Source organism: Triturus cristatus, chromosome 2_1 (genome assembly GCF_964204655.1).
Source record: "Triturus cristatus chromosome 2_1, aTriCri1.1, whole genome shotgun sequence".
NCBI classification, from domain to species: domain Eukaryota; kingdom Metazoa; phylum Chordata; class Amphibia; order Caudata; family Salamandridae; genus Triturus; species Triturus cristatus.
Window position 1 is genome coordinate 885105508 of NC_140581.1, and position 17252 is coordinate 885122759.

Consider the following 17252-nt stretch of genomic DNA (forward strand, 5'->3'; position numbering starts at 1 on the left):
CTGTCTCCGCAGCTGAGTGGTGAGTCAGCATTCGGATATTGGTCAGCATGTTGTAGCCAAGATTTGCATGTTCGCTCCTACCTAGGAAAATGTTGTTCTTCGGGTCACTTCCATGTAATGCCCTAAGAGTGTATACAAAGGCTGAATTGGGGATATTTTCCCTTTGAGACAGATGCTTAGTGACAGGAGTGCCAATATTTTGATAAGTTGGAAACTCAGCCTTCATTGCTTCAGGCCTAGGCAAGAGCCTCTCCAGGGTACGATATTTCGCTTTAGTCGATAGGGTCTGTGTTCAGACTGGGGGACCAAGGGGAAGTGAAGAGTCAGTTAGAGGTAGTGAGCTACTGAGGTCCTACAGGAAGCTAACAACAGTTTTCAAAGCACCTACAGTAGAAGGCCACCTATGAGCCATCAAATCAATACATTGGTGTACGGGATTATTAACAGCAGTATTGAGGTCACTGTTGATTCTCTGATTGGCCTGAGACTTGCTCTGGGGAGCAAAACGACTACCACAAGGAATGACATCAGCATAGGAGTCTGGGGTTGGAGTGTCAGAGGGAGGAGAGGGGACAGAAAGAACAGCAGGGAAGGGTGGGTGTGGGGCGATCTGGGCAGCGGTGATTGATTAATGCTCCTGCTCCCTTGCTCTTAATAACAACCAGGTATTCTCCAATTTTTTTCCTATGTGGGAGGTAAGGAGACTTGGGACACTAGGGTGGGAGGTAGTAAAGTATTTTATAATAACGTGAGACTTCAATTCCACCATGGATATGGGTGTGTTCTGCATACTGCGGTCTGTCCAGCAAATCTCTGCCACTCTTGGCATTGTGTACTTTACCAATCATGGTTCTACTGCATCCTTCACACATGCCTGGCTGCCACCTCTCCCCACATTCGGATGTTGTGTGGCTGAGGTGCCATGCCGTTGATGGCTCATGTTCACGGCTTGGCCAGGTAACCATTGTGAGTTGTTCTGTCATGTCTGGTGGGTAGTCATGTTGTTGTGCATGTTGGTAGTGATTTTGTGACGTGTGCATTGCCAGGGTTGTGGAGATGAGGTGAGTAGGGTGTCCATTTGAAACTTGCCATGGGTCTGTGCATTTCCCTTGTTTCCATCCTGGGTACGCTGGTTGCTGATGGACTGTCAGAGGATGGAGGACTCATGCACACTCGCTGTGTATTTGCAGACAACATTGTTGGAGGTTCCACGGTGTTCTGTTGTTGCCTGCACATTGGTGTGAGACATGTGCTTCCAGTTGTGGTGATTGTGTGCTGTGTCACCAGGGGGCACAGGTAGGACATGTGTGCTGTGGATTGCCCCCCAACACGTGCGTGCATCCTGCTATGGCGTAGGGTCCTTGATTGGTCTCCAGCGGATCCTGCCCATTGTATTGGACATATGGGGTCTGGGGTACCAGGGTGATGGTGATGTCCAGGACAGGTGTGGGGGACTTAGATGTGGCTGGCTGTGAGACTCCTCCGAATCTGGGGGGTGTTGTTTGGGGGGTGTCAGGGGCCAACGGGTGCAACCAATCCAGCAGCTTGGTGTGGGGTGGGATGTTGGTTGTCCGCTATGTTGGTGCTGTAGGCCTGTTAGGTGATGATGGTCAGGATGCGTAGGATGGTTGTCCGTTTCAGCCTGTAGTGGACTGTGGTGGCCTGAGAACATGTTTCCACCAGCAAGTTCGTCCCAGGTAGCGAAAAACCTTGGGATTAAGATCGACAATGGCCTCGCACTACGCTCGCAGGTAATCGGTCTCACAGGGACCTGCTTTGGCTTACTCCGGATGCTCCGCAAGTTCCTTCCCTTGTTATCGGAGGAACACAGGAAGATCACGGTGCAGGCGATGATAGGCTCGAGAATAGACTATTCCAACGTTCTCTATCTCGGCCTGCCAGAATACCTGCTTCAACGATTACAGGTTGTTCAGAATTCGGCAGCACGTGCTATTTTTGGACTATCTCGCCGTGCCAGAGCCTCGGGCCTTTTGGAGGCTCTGCACTGGCTTCCTGTCCGGAAGCGGATAGTTTTTAAATCTCTCACCCTGGCACACAAAGCCTTGCACACATCTGGAGCAAAATATCTTCAGAAAAGGCTGTCTTTTTATCGTCCTGCCAGATCGCTTAGGTCTGAAGCCTTGTTTTTTGCGGTAGTGCCCCGCGTGAAGAGAGCTCGCATTGGTGGCCGCTCCTTTAAATTTTTAGCGCCTCAGCTGTGGAATAAATTGCCTGTGTCCCTGCGCAGCACTACCAACCTGTTGGCCTTTAGGAAGGGGCTTAAAACTTGGCTTTTCACTTCTTAGTTTCAGGTCCTATCAGGTCTCTTCTCTTTCTGTTTCTGTTCATTTTTTCTGTTGTGTTTTGCGATTAGCGTGCAATTTAAAGCGTCGGGACACTCTTTCGAGTAGCCGCACGCTATACAAAAACCTGTTTAACATAACATAACATAACATAACTGTGACATTATCAGATGTTGGGTGTGTGAGGCTGGTTCATTTCCTAGGGGTCCGCTATCTTTGTCTGCGATGCCTCTGTGGTTGTCCAGGGGGGGTGTTCCTGATGTGGGGTGGGGTCCTGGGGTGGTGTTGGTGGGTTTTGTGGCCATCTTGGGTGTCCGGGCCGCATGATGGGTGGCTCCATGGCTTCTGTTGCCCTTTGGGTGTGGCCCTGGGCTGGTCTCCCTTTTGTGGTGCTGACTGCTGTCCGACTTAACACCAGGTCAGAGCAGGTGTAGATTTCCTGGTGCTAATGCACCTTATCACCTGTTTTGTGTTTCTATCGTCGATCTGTCTGGTCGTTGAGAATGGTGAGGAGTGATGTTGTCGAGGCTTTTGGCCCACTCTGCATCTCATTAGTGACAGTTGCGTGGATCCTCTGTGGCGATGTTTTTTGCGGCTGCAATCACGGGTAAACTGGTGCTGTGGGCTGTTAGCACCAGCTTGTGAATGGGGAGGTAAATTTATCATGACTTTGGCTGTGATAAAGTGCCGTTAATTCGGCGATAGCTCCTTGTGAATATGGCCCCTAGTATAATAATTTATGCTTAGTGTAGTACGTTAGTATATATGTCTAACGACCATAAAATCTAACAAAGGATATACACTGACTGGATGATGTCATGAGTGATTTAATATGTGAGGTCATAAACAGTGCATTATGGGCATGTAAGTTATAGGTAGATCAGGTAACTATAACTGCTGAATTCCACTGGTTTTGTATGGGTGAAATCTGAGCCTAACTATAACTGTCCTGAAACCTTTACCTTTTTAGTAAATGCACTATAACTTCCCTGTGACATATATAAAAGTATATATATATATATATATATATATATATATGCCATATTTGTAATCTCTTTCATTTCTAGAGAATTTTACTCTCTTTTGTTCTTTAAGTTCTACTTAATATGAATCCATTATTTTATCTAAGATCTCATAGTTTTTAACTGTATTTTCTGGACAGTTAAGATTGTCTATTTCTTTCTTATTTTCTTCAATCTCAGCCAACAATAGTTTTCTCTGGTCTTCTGAAAATTCTATAAGCATAATCATAAGTTCTTTGGATGTTGTTTTTAGTCTTTCTTCTCATCTTTCTGCCTTTTGCTCGTCTTGACTTGTTTCACCAAAAAATAGGAACAGCAATGGGGGGTGAAATTCGCACCATCATATCAAATGTATTTATGGGACACTATGAAAGAGAACATGCTTGGAGGTTGGGTGAAATTTATGAGGAAAACATTATCTACTGGGGTAGATTTATAGATGACGTGTTCATGATTTGGAAGGGCAGTGAAGACAAATTGAAACTGCTTCACAACCATTTAAATACTAATACTCAAAACATAACCCTTACTCTTGAATATAGTATGGAAACTATTGTTTTTCTAGATGTATGTCACACATAGACATATAGAGTCAAGACTTTTTCGGAAGCTAACATCAACTAATTCGATATTACATGCCAAATCAGGACATTACTTGAAATTTGGTAGAGAGGTAGTCCTCAGCTCAGGGAAGTGCCTTTTGCAGGTCTGGTGTCAATCTGTTCAGTAGTTCCTGAGAAAATCAAAAGTAAAATCATATATATATGTGGGCGGAGCCTAACCACATATCTCATCCTGAGATCTGATTGGCTGTCAGCACTTCATCCAAGAAGTGTTGGCAGCCATCTTGGGATCAATATACATGAAAGCACCTCATTAAAAAGCATTGCAGTTAATAGAAGCTTTTAAGATTTTAGTTACATTATAACTCATTTGTTGATGGTACCATACTCATTTTAGGAATTGTGGTATGTTCTAAGGTGATTTCACCATGTGAAAAAGCCTTCTGCTGGGATATCATAATTGAGAGAAAAATATTTTCTCATGCTTTTCCCACAGAGGTTTGGAAGGTGATCTATAAGCTAAACTGAGAGCTTATTTTCTGTAAATTCACATTATCTTTCTCAGTCATGTGAGAATGAAGTCTGACATTCTCAGTAAAACATGTACATCCAACAAGGGCAGAGACTGTCAGTTGATTCCTTTGTGTTCTACTGCAGCTTCCCAGAGTGTTCCAAAGAACAACTAGAGCGCTAACAGTCCAACTTATGATAAACGTATGGCACACCTGAAGCCATCTTGCTTGGATTAAAGTGGTAACTCTTAAAACATTTAATTTAAAAAGGAACAAAATGAGGAGGTTCAAGTATGATTAGTGCTGCAGAAAGAAAAACTAAGGCACATTTTGACTTCTGAAATCCTCTTTTATTTCATTAAAAAATTCTGACATGCAGACTGAAACATGCACTTTCAATACCAGCAGCAGTTTTCCCTGGTGAGCAGTAGCTTTACTACAGTGATCTAATGAGCAAAAAGAGTGCTAACATTCTGAATTTATGGCAAATGTATGACACATCTGGATGCCTTCTTGATGGAATCAAAGTAAAAAACTGAAAGTATTTCCTACTGAGGAGACTGCAGTAAATGAGGAAATTAGGAAACTTCATAACAAATAAGTCTCCCAAGATGGCCACCAGAGACAAAAGAGCCCAAATGTAGCCCAAATATCACCCAGATGTAGCCCAAGTATAGCCCAATGACAGAATGTCCCAGAGTGTTCTTAAAAACAACTAGAGCGCTTACTGTCTTCATTATGACAAACGTATGGCACACCTGAAGCCATCTTGATTGGAATAAACTGGTAACACTTAAAACATTTGATTTAAAAAGGAATACAATGAGGGGGTTCATTTTGCCATAGAAATTATGATTAATGCTGAAGAAAGAAAAGAAGGGCACATTTTGAGTGACTTCTCAAATCCTCTTCTATTTCATTAAAAAATTCTGACATACAGACTGAAACATGCACTTTTAATACCAGGAGCAGACTTCCATGGTGAACAGTAGTTTTACTACTGTGATCTAATGAGCAACTAGAGTGCTAACTTTCAGAATTTATGGCAAATGTGTGACATATCTGAATACCTTCATGATGGAATCAAAGTAAAAAACTGAAAGCATTTCCTACTGAGGAGACTGCAGTACATGAGGAAATTAGGAAACTTCATAACAAATAAATCTCCCAAGATGGCCACCGGAGACAAAAGAGCCCAAATGTAGCCCAAAATCACCCACATGTAGCCCAAATATAGCCCAATGACAGAAGTGTGCAAAACACTTATTATTTTGTGTTTTTGCAGTGTTATATAGTGCAAACTTGTCAGGTATTGGAGTGCTTTACATGAGCATTGGTTACATCACACAAGAACAAATTCATTTTGGTTGTAGACATGGGGAGACTAAGTGATTTGACCAGAATCACAGAATGTCGAGCTGAAGCAGAAACTCCAACCTGGTTGCCCAGTTGCAAAGTCTGCAGTTCTGGAAGTAACACCACATTCTCTCCCCTAAGTGCAACATTTAATCAAGTGGTCAACTGGATAAAAAAACATAAAGATAACAAATAATTTAAAAGTGCTTTGTCGCTATTTGAAAACTCAGAAAATATGTCCTTATTTTAGTCTTTTAGAGCACTAACCATAATTTTGATGCCAATAAGACCCTCTCATATATGTAATTTCTAAAGGAAATGCTCTAGGTATTACAGTTTTGATTACATCAAGATGACGTCAGGCGTTCCACACTTTTGTAATAAATATAGAATGTTAGCAATCTAGTTGTTCATTAGGATACTGTTGAGAGGCAGAGGCCAGGGGCACGGACTCTGAAAATTGAAGGCAGGTAGGAGGGTGCAAAGGCAACAATTTAACCACACTGAGCAGGCAGGAAGGGCCGTGGCAGCACAACAGACTATGGAGGGCAGTGGAAAGGGGGGCAGGGGCAACAAACCAACAATACAGGACTTGCAAGAGAGGCTGTGGCAATGTAATAGACCATTGTGGGCAGAAGGAAGAGGCAATGGTAGTACAACCATACATGTCAACAGACCCGATTCAGCCAGGAAACATCCAATGTTTTTAAGCTCAAATGGGCTTTATTTGATCTGTCTCCCGTCTACAATCGCCTCTTTTTCAATGTAACTCAAAGGGGAAAATCAATACCCCAGTTTTTTTTCAAAATCTCCCTCTTACCAAGTTCAAAATGTTCGCAAGTATGGTACATTGGATCATGGAAGGAAATAGGGTAGGGACATGGACTTGGATAACAGAGGACAGGAGGGACATGGAGAGGTGCACCAAACTGACCCTGCAGGGCAGGCATCAGGGTTTGCAGCAGCACAATACACCACACAGGGCATGCGGGACGGGAGTGCAGCACAACAATCCATAGAAAGCAAGAGGGAGGGGACAGGACCATGCACATGGACAACAGAGAACAGAGGGGCAAGAGGCAATGGTAGCTAGCTGACCATAATGGACAGACAGGAGAGAAAGCTGCAGCATAACAGACGATAAATGGCAGGAGGGACGGATCAGGGGCATTACAATGGAACAGACAAGCCAGGAGGGAGGGAGTAGGGGTCTGCACATGTAAACAGAGGGCTGGGGGCAAGGGGGCAGGGCAGGAGCAGCAAGATAGCCATGGAGGTCAGGCAGGATGGGCACTAGAAGCAAGACACACCATGAAGAGCAACAGTGAGACTGTGCAGGCATACACACAGACCATGGAGGGAAGGTGGGAGGGGGTCAGGGGCAGCTAACAGACCACACAGGGAAGGTGGGAGGGGCCATGGCAGCACAGAAGACCATGCATGGCAAGTGGGAGGGTTAGTGGCAGCACAATGGCTATGATGGGCAAGAAGGAGGGTGCAGGGGCATGCACAATGGACGATGGAGGATAGAAGGGAGGGTCAGGACCTGTGCACAGACAAGAAGGTTCAGGGGAAGGGGCCTCACAACAGACCGCACGGGGCAGGCAGGAGGAGCAGTTGCAGCACAACAGACCAGGGAGGGCAGAAGGGTGTGGCAGTACAATGGACCATGTATGACAGGAGGAAGAGGATAGGGGCATGGCATGTGGACAGGCAGGGTGGAGGTGGCAGGGACAGGTTACAGTCATCTGACAATGCTAGGCAGGTGGGAGGGGAGTGGCAGCTCAACAGAACACTCAGAGTAGATAGTAGTGTCAGGTCCATGGAACATGGTGGGCAAAAAGGATGGAGCAGGAGCATGCACAAAGACATCGGAGGGCAGGGGGAAGGAGAATAGGGGCAGCAAGCTAAGCACAGAGTTTAAGCAGGAGGTCAATGATGGGGCATAGAATTGGGCAATGGAGGGCAGGAGGAGGGGACTGGTACATCATACTAAATTGAGGGCAGTGGCAGCACATCAGACCATGCATGGCAGGAGGGAGGAGGCTAGTCCATGGATTCACACAACAGAGGATAGGGAGGAGGGGGATGGGGCAGCAAGCTAACTGTTCAGAGAAGGCGGGTATTAGGAACTTTATTGTTTTTAAAACGTGTGTCTGTACGAACTACTTAAAATATGAACAAGTATGCAGCATAATCTCACTTTTATTCAGGAAGAAGAGGACGTTTGTGACTGTGACTCCGGGCTCACTTGGCAGAAACACCCCCTGACCCTCCACCCCCTATCGCAAAATGTAATGCCCGTGAAAAGGGTAGGTGAACACAGTGTTATATAGAACATAGTCCTGAGAGCACGATTGAAAATGAAAACTAGATATAGTGTATGGTATAAACTATGCACCAAAAAGTGTGATATAAGATGAACCGGGCGTGAAATATAATATGCAATACATTGTGCGCAATGACAGATTCATTGGAGAGCGCGAGATAGCACAGGCACTAGCGCGTGCTATGTGATGTGCGCCTTGGAGTGTAATATGCACAGGGCAGTGTTGTGTAACCTAACTAGTCTCTAAAGTTGTAATATAAAATATGTGCTGGGGAGTGTAACGTTGCATATGCACTGTGACAAAGATATGGATCCCAGATTGTAATATGTATGGCATAGCACTGTGCGTTATAACATAGGCATCGAGGAAGGTACGTTAGATGGGGCAATATAACCCGTGCGAAGACAAGTGTGGCATGACATATTCACGGGATGGTGTTACAGTGCACATGGGCTAGAGAGTGTCATAGCATGTGCACTAGCTGGTGGAATACAACACAGAGGTGTGTGGCACTCGGCAGGCAATGGTGGGTGTAACACAGCATTGGGCTCTGCCAGGAGCGCGGTGTGACTCTCAAGTGATGTTCGTCCCCTTTCCAGAGAGTAAAATAAAAAGTATTACACATCCGGCAGTGGATGTGTGTTTTATTAACCGTGAGGGGGGTTTCTTACATAGTTTTTGTCGAATTTTTGTCGAATCCCCTTTGAATGGCTTGGTGTGCATGTGTATTAAATGTGCCCGTCAATAGCTACCCATGTTTGTATAAATAAATGACAAGGGTGTCTACCGGGATTAGGCACGGTAGGGCATCAGACATGTCAGAGCTTCACTAGTGGTGTAAATACATTCCACGTGGATTCATTGTATGCATAGTCGCCTTTTAATGAATATCACTCAAATCGTCATGGTGATAGGTACGTACGGTTTGTCCAGCATGTCCTAGGTGTGTCTATAAATATATATTTTTTTTAAATAATAAAAAACAGTGGCCGGCCCTGGGGATTGGGGTCAAAAAAATATAATTAGGAGACAGGCCCTGGGGGATGGGGTCATCAGGGCCAATAAATTAGAATAAGAAGGGGAACCACACAGCCCCCTTCTTAAAAAATTAAAATAAATAAAAGACTGGCATCTTGCCGGAGGCCACGCCCCCTCCTTGCAGCACTCTGCAAACGCGCCCCCTGGCGAGTTGTAAGTTGGGGAATTAATTCCTCTTCAATACTGAGGGTCCCTGAGGGCCAACTAGCCCAACAGGCATCTCCAGTATGCGCCAGGGAGCTGTGCTGCAGACAGGTGTTCTGAGGCCAAGCCCCTTTTTACACCTCTCTGCAACGCAGCTCTGTGGTGCTTACTGGAGGTACCTAGTGGTCTAGTTTGACCCTAGGGACCCTTAGGATTCAAGGGGACTTAATCTCTCAACTTAGAACAGCCACAGGGCGCGTTTACACAGTGGTGAAGGGAGGGGACGGGGCCTGAGGTGACGTGTGCAAACACGCACTATGGCACGTTTTAAATTGGGGATATAATTTCACTTCAATACTGAGGGCCCCTGGGGGCTAACTAGCCCACCAAGTGCTTCCAGTAAGTGCCACTGAGCTGCATTGCAGAGAGGTGGTCCAGGCTGTGCCACTTTTTACACCTCTCTGCGACGTAGCTCTGTGGCACTTACTGGAGGTACCTAGTGGGCTAGTTGGACCATAGGGACCCTCAGGATTCAAATGAACTTAATCTCCCAACTAAAAACGGACACAGGGCGTGTTTACACAGTGGTGAAGGGAGGGGACGGGGCCTGAGTTAACATGTGCAAAAACGCCCTGTGGCCTGTTTTAAGAGGTAGTTTTAATCCCCCTGCCCTATTATATACTAGGGGCTTACAGAGGAGGTCATGCTAATCACAGGGGGACCCCAACGCATAATGTCCCCTAGTGTATGTAGCTGTTTTCACTGTATTCTAAGTGTCTTTTAACATAGCACTGGCTCTAGGACTGGTTAGTCAGACTCAGTTACCTGCAGTATCCGTCTGAAAAAGTTGAGGGTACAGGATGATTTTGCAACAAGGATTCTTTCTGTCCTTCTTTTTGTTCTTTCTGCACGTTATCCTCCTTCCTGCACTTTTCTTCGTCTTTGAGGACTTCTGTTGCTTCTTTCTGCACTTCTTTTTTTTCTCTCTGTGCATTTTTTCTTCTTTCTTCACATGTCCTATCTCTGTAGGCATAGTTAGAAATTAGCATTTAAAAAACCTTTGAAATTCACTGAAAAAACCATAGGTTTCAGGCACGTTATAGTTAGGAATTAGCATTTAAAAAACCTCAGAAATTCACTGAAAAAACCATAGGTTTCAGGGGTGTTATAGTTAGCTGGACTTTTCACTTGTACAAAACCATTGAAATTCCCCCGTTATAGTTAGTTCAGCTAACTATTACTCGCGCGCCCGCAATGCACTGCTGATGACGTCACATATTACATCACTCATGACATGGTCAGTGACATCACTCATGACATCACTGATGACATCTCAAATGACATCACTGATGACATTGACATCATCCTTGTGATAGAGTGGCAGACCTCCTCTCACCCTAATATAACCTTTGATACACACATTCAAAAATAGAGACTAAAATTTTCAAAACAATGGACATACCAATACCAGTTAGAACAACCTCTTCAGTAATTCTAAGATCCACATACACATCCACTCATTCACCAACAGTCCTATACAGTCACTCATACATGTACTCACTCATCATATGTACTCATACACCTATACATCCTGTTACACAATGCCACTCATCCATAGAGTTACTCACACACATAGTCACTCATGCTAATAAAGAATCAAACATACATTTACTTGCATATACAGTTATGCACACACCACCACACTTACTTCTACGGAAACTTACACATACTTAGTCTTTTAAACAATCACTTATAGAAACACATACTTATTCATACAGGAACTCTTTCAATCTCTCACTCTCACATATACTCACTTATATACACCAATAGTCACATATACTAGTTTAAAACATATGTGGTTACTCATAAAGACACTTTTGAGACAGTCATTCACTCACTAACACACCCATACACACACTCATCCACCCATACAGTCCTGCACACATGCTGTCTTCAACACATACAAACAGTGAGTCACTCATTCATGCTCCTATGCACTACGTAATACCCCCCACCAAACCATGCAGACACTCAGACTGATACTCAAAAAACCAACTAATAACCTATATAGACACCCATGTAGCTACTCACCAACCCATGCAGCCACTTATACACAAAGTGAGAGACTGATACAGATATTTACATATTTAAACATTACTCACTAAGCCATGTATTCACTATGATACACTTTATCAGTCAGTTACACAATCAATTTTTCAAAAACAAATCATCCATTTAGACACTTATATACCCATTTATTCTTCCATCGACCTTGAGATATACATATATAAAACATATTTAATTTTCAGAAAAACAGACATTCACTGGATGATGTCATCAGTGATGTCATCAGTGATGTCATTTGAGATGTCATCAGTGATGTCATGAGTGATGTCACTGACCATGTCATGAGTGATGTAATATGTGACGTCATCAGCAGTGCATTGCGGGCGCGCGAGTTATAGTTAGCTGAACTAACTATAACGGGGGAATTTCAATGGTTTTGTACAAGTGAAAAGTCCAGCTAACTATAACACCCCTGAAACCTATGTTTTTTTCAGTGAATATATATATATATATATATATATATATATATGTATATATATATATATATTTATATTATCTACTGGCGGTCACCAGTAGATAGTTATAGTTAGGACCGTGTTTCTATAGGAAATCCGCAACATTCTATTTGGAATAACTTTGGCGCCGATTGACGAATCCTCGCGAAATTTTCAAAATAGGTGGGGTGCTCCGCTCCGCTCCTTCCCTGAAAGTCTCGGGGGGATTAGTCAAGCGGGGGCCGAGAAAAATGGGGGGTCCCAAAACGCATTTTCCCCATGCATTTTCCCATAGGACCTTTAGTCCAAGCTACAGCCCGAACGGCTGAACAGAATTACTTGATATTTGGCAGAGAGGTAGTCCTCAGGTCAGGGATGTGCCTTTTGCAGGTCTGGTGTAAATCTGTTCAGTATTTCCTGAGAAAATAGCATTTAAAAGCATATATATATCTATAGGCGCGCACCGTGCGCGTACGGTAAAACATACCGTACGCGCACCATGCCGTGCGCGAGCGCACTTCTGATTGGTTGTTAGATCTTAGTAAACATTCGAATCGGTCGAAACCAGGAAGTGTCGGCCGCCATTTTGTCTCTCGCAGTCTGAGGGGGTGAAAAACAATGGTGGAGAACGTGAAAAGGGGGCAGGGTGGACAGTTCCTAACCCCCTAGCCTTTGTCAGGGGGTCCCAGAAGGCCCCCCAAGGGCCAAAATTTGTTTTATTTTTTTTCCGAAAAATCACGGAGTGCGCGCAGCGTGCGCGTATGGTAGAAATTGAAAAAATCCGCGAACTGCGTAACGTGGGCGCGCGGTGCGCAAAGCGCACCGTGCGCCCACAGCGCGCGCACGGCGCGCGCACGGTGAAAAACTTTAAAATAAATAAATAAATACATAACTTAGCATTTAAAAAACCGTACAAATTCACTGAAAAAACCATGGGTTTCACACACGTTATAGTTAGGAATTAGCATTTAAAAAACCTTGCAAATTCACTTAAAAAACCATAGGTTTCACACATGTTATAGTTAGCTGGACATTTCACTCGTGAAAAACCATTGAAATTCCCCCGTTATAGTTACTGCAGGCAACTATAACTCACGCGACCGCAATCCTCTGCTGATGACGTCAGATATTACATCACTGATGACATATGTGTCTTTCTGAAAAAAAAATATTTGTAATATATGTATAGCTAAAAATTAATGGAAGAAGACATGGGTAAATAAGTGTCTAAATACAGTGATGTAATATCTGACGTCATCAGCAGAGGATTGCGGTCGCGTGAGTTATAGTTGCCTGCAGTAACTATAATGGGGGAATTTCAATGGTTTTTCACGAGTGAAATGTCCAGCTAACTATAACATGTGTGAAACCTATGGTTTTTTAAGTGAATTTGCAAGGTTTTTTAAATGCTAATTCCTAACTATAATATGTGTGAAACCCATGGTTTTTTCAGTGAATATATACACACACACACAGGGGTGTGGGGTTTAATAAAATATCTACTTGTCCATGGGGCAGGTTGCTTTAAAAATCTACTTGTCCTGTAACAAAATCCTCTGTCCCTTTTGTGCCATGTAATGCTGCGACAAATGATGGCAGCAATCTAATTATATAAGAGGTCTGAAATAGCCTCTCTGATTATGCCAGGACTCCTTCCTTAGCAGGGGTTGCATACTAGCATTTCCCTTATGTTGCCACGTTTCCGCAGATCTACATACTGGGTCTGAATGAAATTGTAAGCAATAGTTCCAGGTTGTAATGCCCTTTTAAGTCTGTGCAAATGTATTAACTTGCATGTTTTAAGGGTTTTTACCAACTCTTTCCTTATCTTTTAGCATACTGATAAAGGTTGGAAATGTACTCCCGACAATGGCAGACATAACACTTATTCCAGGGTTGGGAGCAAAGTCGTTGGAGGAAAAGTGAACTTCCAAACATTCAGATTTCAGCATGAGCAAATCAACACTTGCATATTTGCTCATGCTAAAATGCAGTTCACAAATATTTTCTTGGGGTACTATTTCATGGCCTACTTCTGTAAAGTCTTGTGAATTCACGAAAGCAGTATATCTGCACTTAATGCAAGGACATGGGTGCACTTTCAAGAGTTTATTTAATAATTGGGCCCCTAATTTGGTCTGGAGTTAACCATGACATTTTGTGTTTATTAAAATTCTTTCTCTCTCCCTCTCTCTTTCTATCGGCTAGCTTCACGGTGAGTGACAGCCTTCTGCTCTTTCACAACGCGCATATCGACACACAGTCGTTTTGTTCAGTGCCAGGAACTACTGTGGCAATGTGTGTGTTTTTGAGACCAAAAACAATTTTTGCTTTTGCCAATGTTTGTTATAATGGTGAGGACCCAGCAGCTCCCACACCAATAAGATTTTACAAAAACCATGCCAGAACAAGTCGATCATTGACAAAACCAAAAGAATAACTAACAATTTCAGGCCTACTGCCTTTACCAGTGCTTGTTTATTTTTATGTTTCCAATAACCATATTACAAGTAAAACTGGTTACACTGATTTTCCATTGTGAATATTTTGGGGAAATTCTAGCATACATCAACAACTTTTAGTAAAGGATGCTGTAATGAAATGGTACCTAACATTTTACAGTAATTTAGCTAAATGTTTTTGAATTTTTTCGTGAACATTTTATTTTGAAATTAAAGAATCATCAATCTTGCTTTCAAGCTTCTGCAAATATTTACATCTAATCAGAGCGCATTCTGGGAGCATTATACATTGCCTCATATTACTCAACATTGAAAACGTGTGTATACATGTTTATACTGGAACCACTGTCAGTGGTGCATTCTGTCTTGCAACATTTGCTTAGAGCACTCACCCTAATAATGAAGGCTTTGCATTAATGAACCACAGATAGCAGTTTGAACAGCATTAAGACATGGACACAAATATTACCTAACTGCAGGCACTGCCTTTCTCTGAGCCATAGTGTGGTGCTGTAAATTGTCAGCCAAAGGGTTTTTGCTGCTGGGGTTTGGGCCTACTTGTCCCAAGGACAAAATATACATGAAAACTTGTTGCCCTTGACCCCAAACAATATGTCCCAGGCGTCGGGCTATAGGAATTCCACATCCCTGATATATATATATATATATATATATATATATATATATATATATATATATATATATATATATTATGTATATATATATACATACATATATATATTCACTTAAAAAACCATAGGTTTCACACATGTTATAGTTAGGTGGACATTTCACTCGTAAAAAACCAATGAAATTCCACCGTTATAGTTAGTTCAGATAACTATAACTCGCGCGCCTGCAATCCACTGCTCATGACATCACATATTACATCACTCATGACATGGTCAGTGGCATCACTCATGACATCACTGATGACATCATCCTTGTGATAGAGTTGCGGTCGCGCGAGTTATAGTTATCTGAACCTATGGTTTTTTAAGTGAATTTTCCAGGTTTTTTAAATGCTAATTCCTAACTATAACGTGTGTGAAACCTATGGTTTTTTAAGTGAATTTGTACGGTTTTTTAAATGCTTTAAAAGTTATGTATGTATTATTTTTTTTTCATAAGTTTTTTCACCGTGCGCGTGCACCTCGCGATATTTTTTAAAAAAAATTAAAATGTTTTTTCACCCTTCGGGGTCCTTGACAAAGGCTAGGGGGACAGGAACTCTCTACCCTGCCCCCTTTTCACGTTCGCCACCTCTCTTTTTCACTCTCGCACCCAAAACAAACAAAATGGCGGCCAACACTTCCTGATTTCGACCGATTCGAACGTTGACTGACATGTAACAACCAATCAGAATTACGCACGGTGCGCGCATATAGATATTTATATGCTTTTAAATGCTATTTTCTCAGGAAATACTAAACAGATTGACTCCATAGATGCAAAAGGCACTTCCTTGATCTGAGGACTACCTCTTTGCCAAATTTCAAGTAATTCTGTTCAGCCGTTCGGGCTGTACCTTCGACTAAAGGTCCTATGGGAAAATGCATGGGGAAAACGTGTTTTGGGACCCCCCTTTTTCTTGGCCCCCGCTTGACGAATCACTCCGAGACTTTCAGGGTAGGAGCTGAGCGGAGCGCCCCATTAGTTTTGAAAATTTCGCGAGGATTCGTCAACCGGCGCCAAAGTTATTCAAAATAGAATTTTCAGAATTCCTATGGAAACACGATCCTAACTATAACTATCTACTGGCGACCGCCAGTAGATAATATATATATATATATATATATATATATATATATATATAGTGAACATGTGGGGTTGAAAACAGCAAATCTCTACTTACCTATATAGAATGATCTTTATCTTCAATATATTCTATCTGCACGTTATTAGACATTTTAATATATTCATAGACTCAATATTATGACATAAAACCTAAAAAGAAGACATTTTATGTGCCCTTATGCATGCATTGCAGTAGTTTTAAAGTATATATTTGTTTTTTGCAGGTGTGAATGAAAAAATAATTATTGACATTCTAACCACCAGAAGTAATGCACAAAGGCAGCAGACCAAAGCAGCATACAAACAAGCAACGGGAAAGGTAAATTCATGTCAGTACTTCTTTGCAAAAATATAAACATGAAACTATTTTCCTAAAAAAGAAAGTCACCCATATTTTTGAGTCATGCTGCATGCTTTGTGGTTTTTTCAACACAAGTGCCCAGCATATTGATACAAAATTCTGTATTGAAGCCCTTTATTTTCAAGCAAGGACAAGTTGAAGAATGGGACGTTTTAATAGGCACCAGGACACCAAATTGTACTACAAAGTGTTGTTTGTTTACACAGGAATAATGGTTAGAAAACAAAACTTGGGACATGGCCGGGGAGGCAATGGAGTGAGATGTGCAGCTTTCGTTCTCCATCCTCCCGGAGCCCATCGTGCGACTTCATTGTGCCGAGAGGTACCTTACCTCGGATTCAGGTGTGCCGGGTGTTATCTTGCAGTCAGTGGAGCCAAATTCAGCCTGCTGGAAAGTGAACAGTGGTGCCTGGAGCGGCGGGCGGAAAACCTCGGAGTGGAGATGGCATGCAGCGTGCGCCATTTTGTGCTTGGAGACCGCCGCACCTCGGCCACTCCTTGCTGATAAGAGCTGGACTCGACAAGAGGTACAAACCCGTGACTGACCCCCTGAAAGCATCTGCCTGCATGCTGGAATGCGACGGGCACTGCAGATTACCAGAGGCTGACTAGCTGTGAGAGACGGCTGCACCCTACATATCGCTATGCTGCCTAGGCAGTGGCCCTGGTGTCTGGAGTGCCTCCTCATTGCAGGTGCTGGCTGGGGAGCCTGGCGCGGGTGCGGGGGCTGTCTCACCTCTCTGCAAGATCTACATCATCTTTTTGGAACTGCGGCCTACACAGCTGGAAGCCTACCTGGCGGG

At 43.1% G+C, this 17252-nt stretch overlaps 1 protein-coding gene across 2 annotated transcripts in view; it reads left to right on the top strand.

Annotated features, from left to right (window-relative positions):
* Positions 1-17252, top strand: part of LOC146866039 (annexin A1-like) — a 253724-nt gene that overhangs the window by 47716 nt on the left and 188756 nt on the right. For both annotated transcript variants that reach the window (XM_085633058.1, XM_085633057.1), the window contains one exon: positions 16313-16407. In XM_085633058.1, the coding sequence (XP_085489184.1) occupies positions 16313-16407 (95 nt within the window). The remainder of the gene's footprint in view (positions 1-16312; positions 16408-17252) is intronic.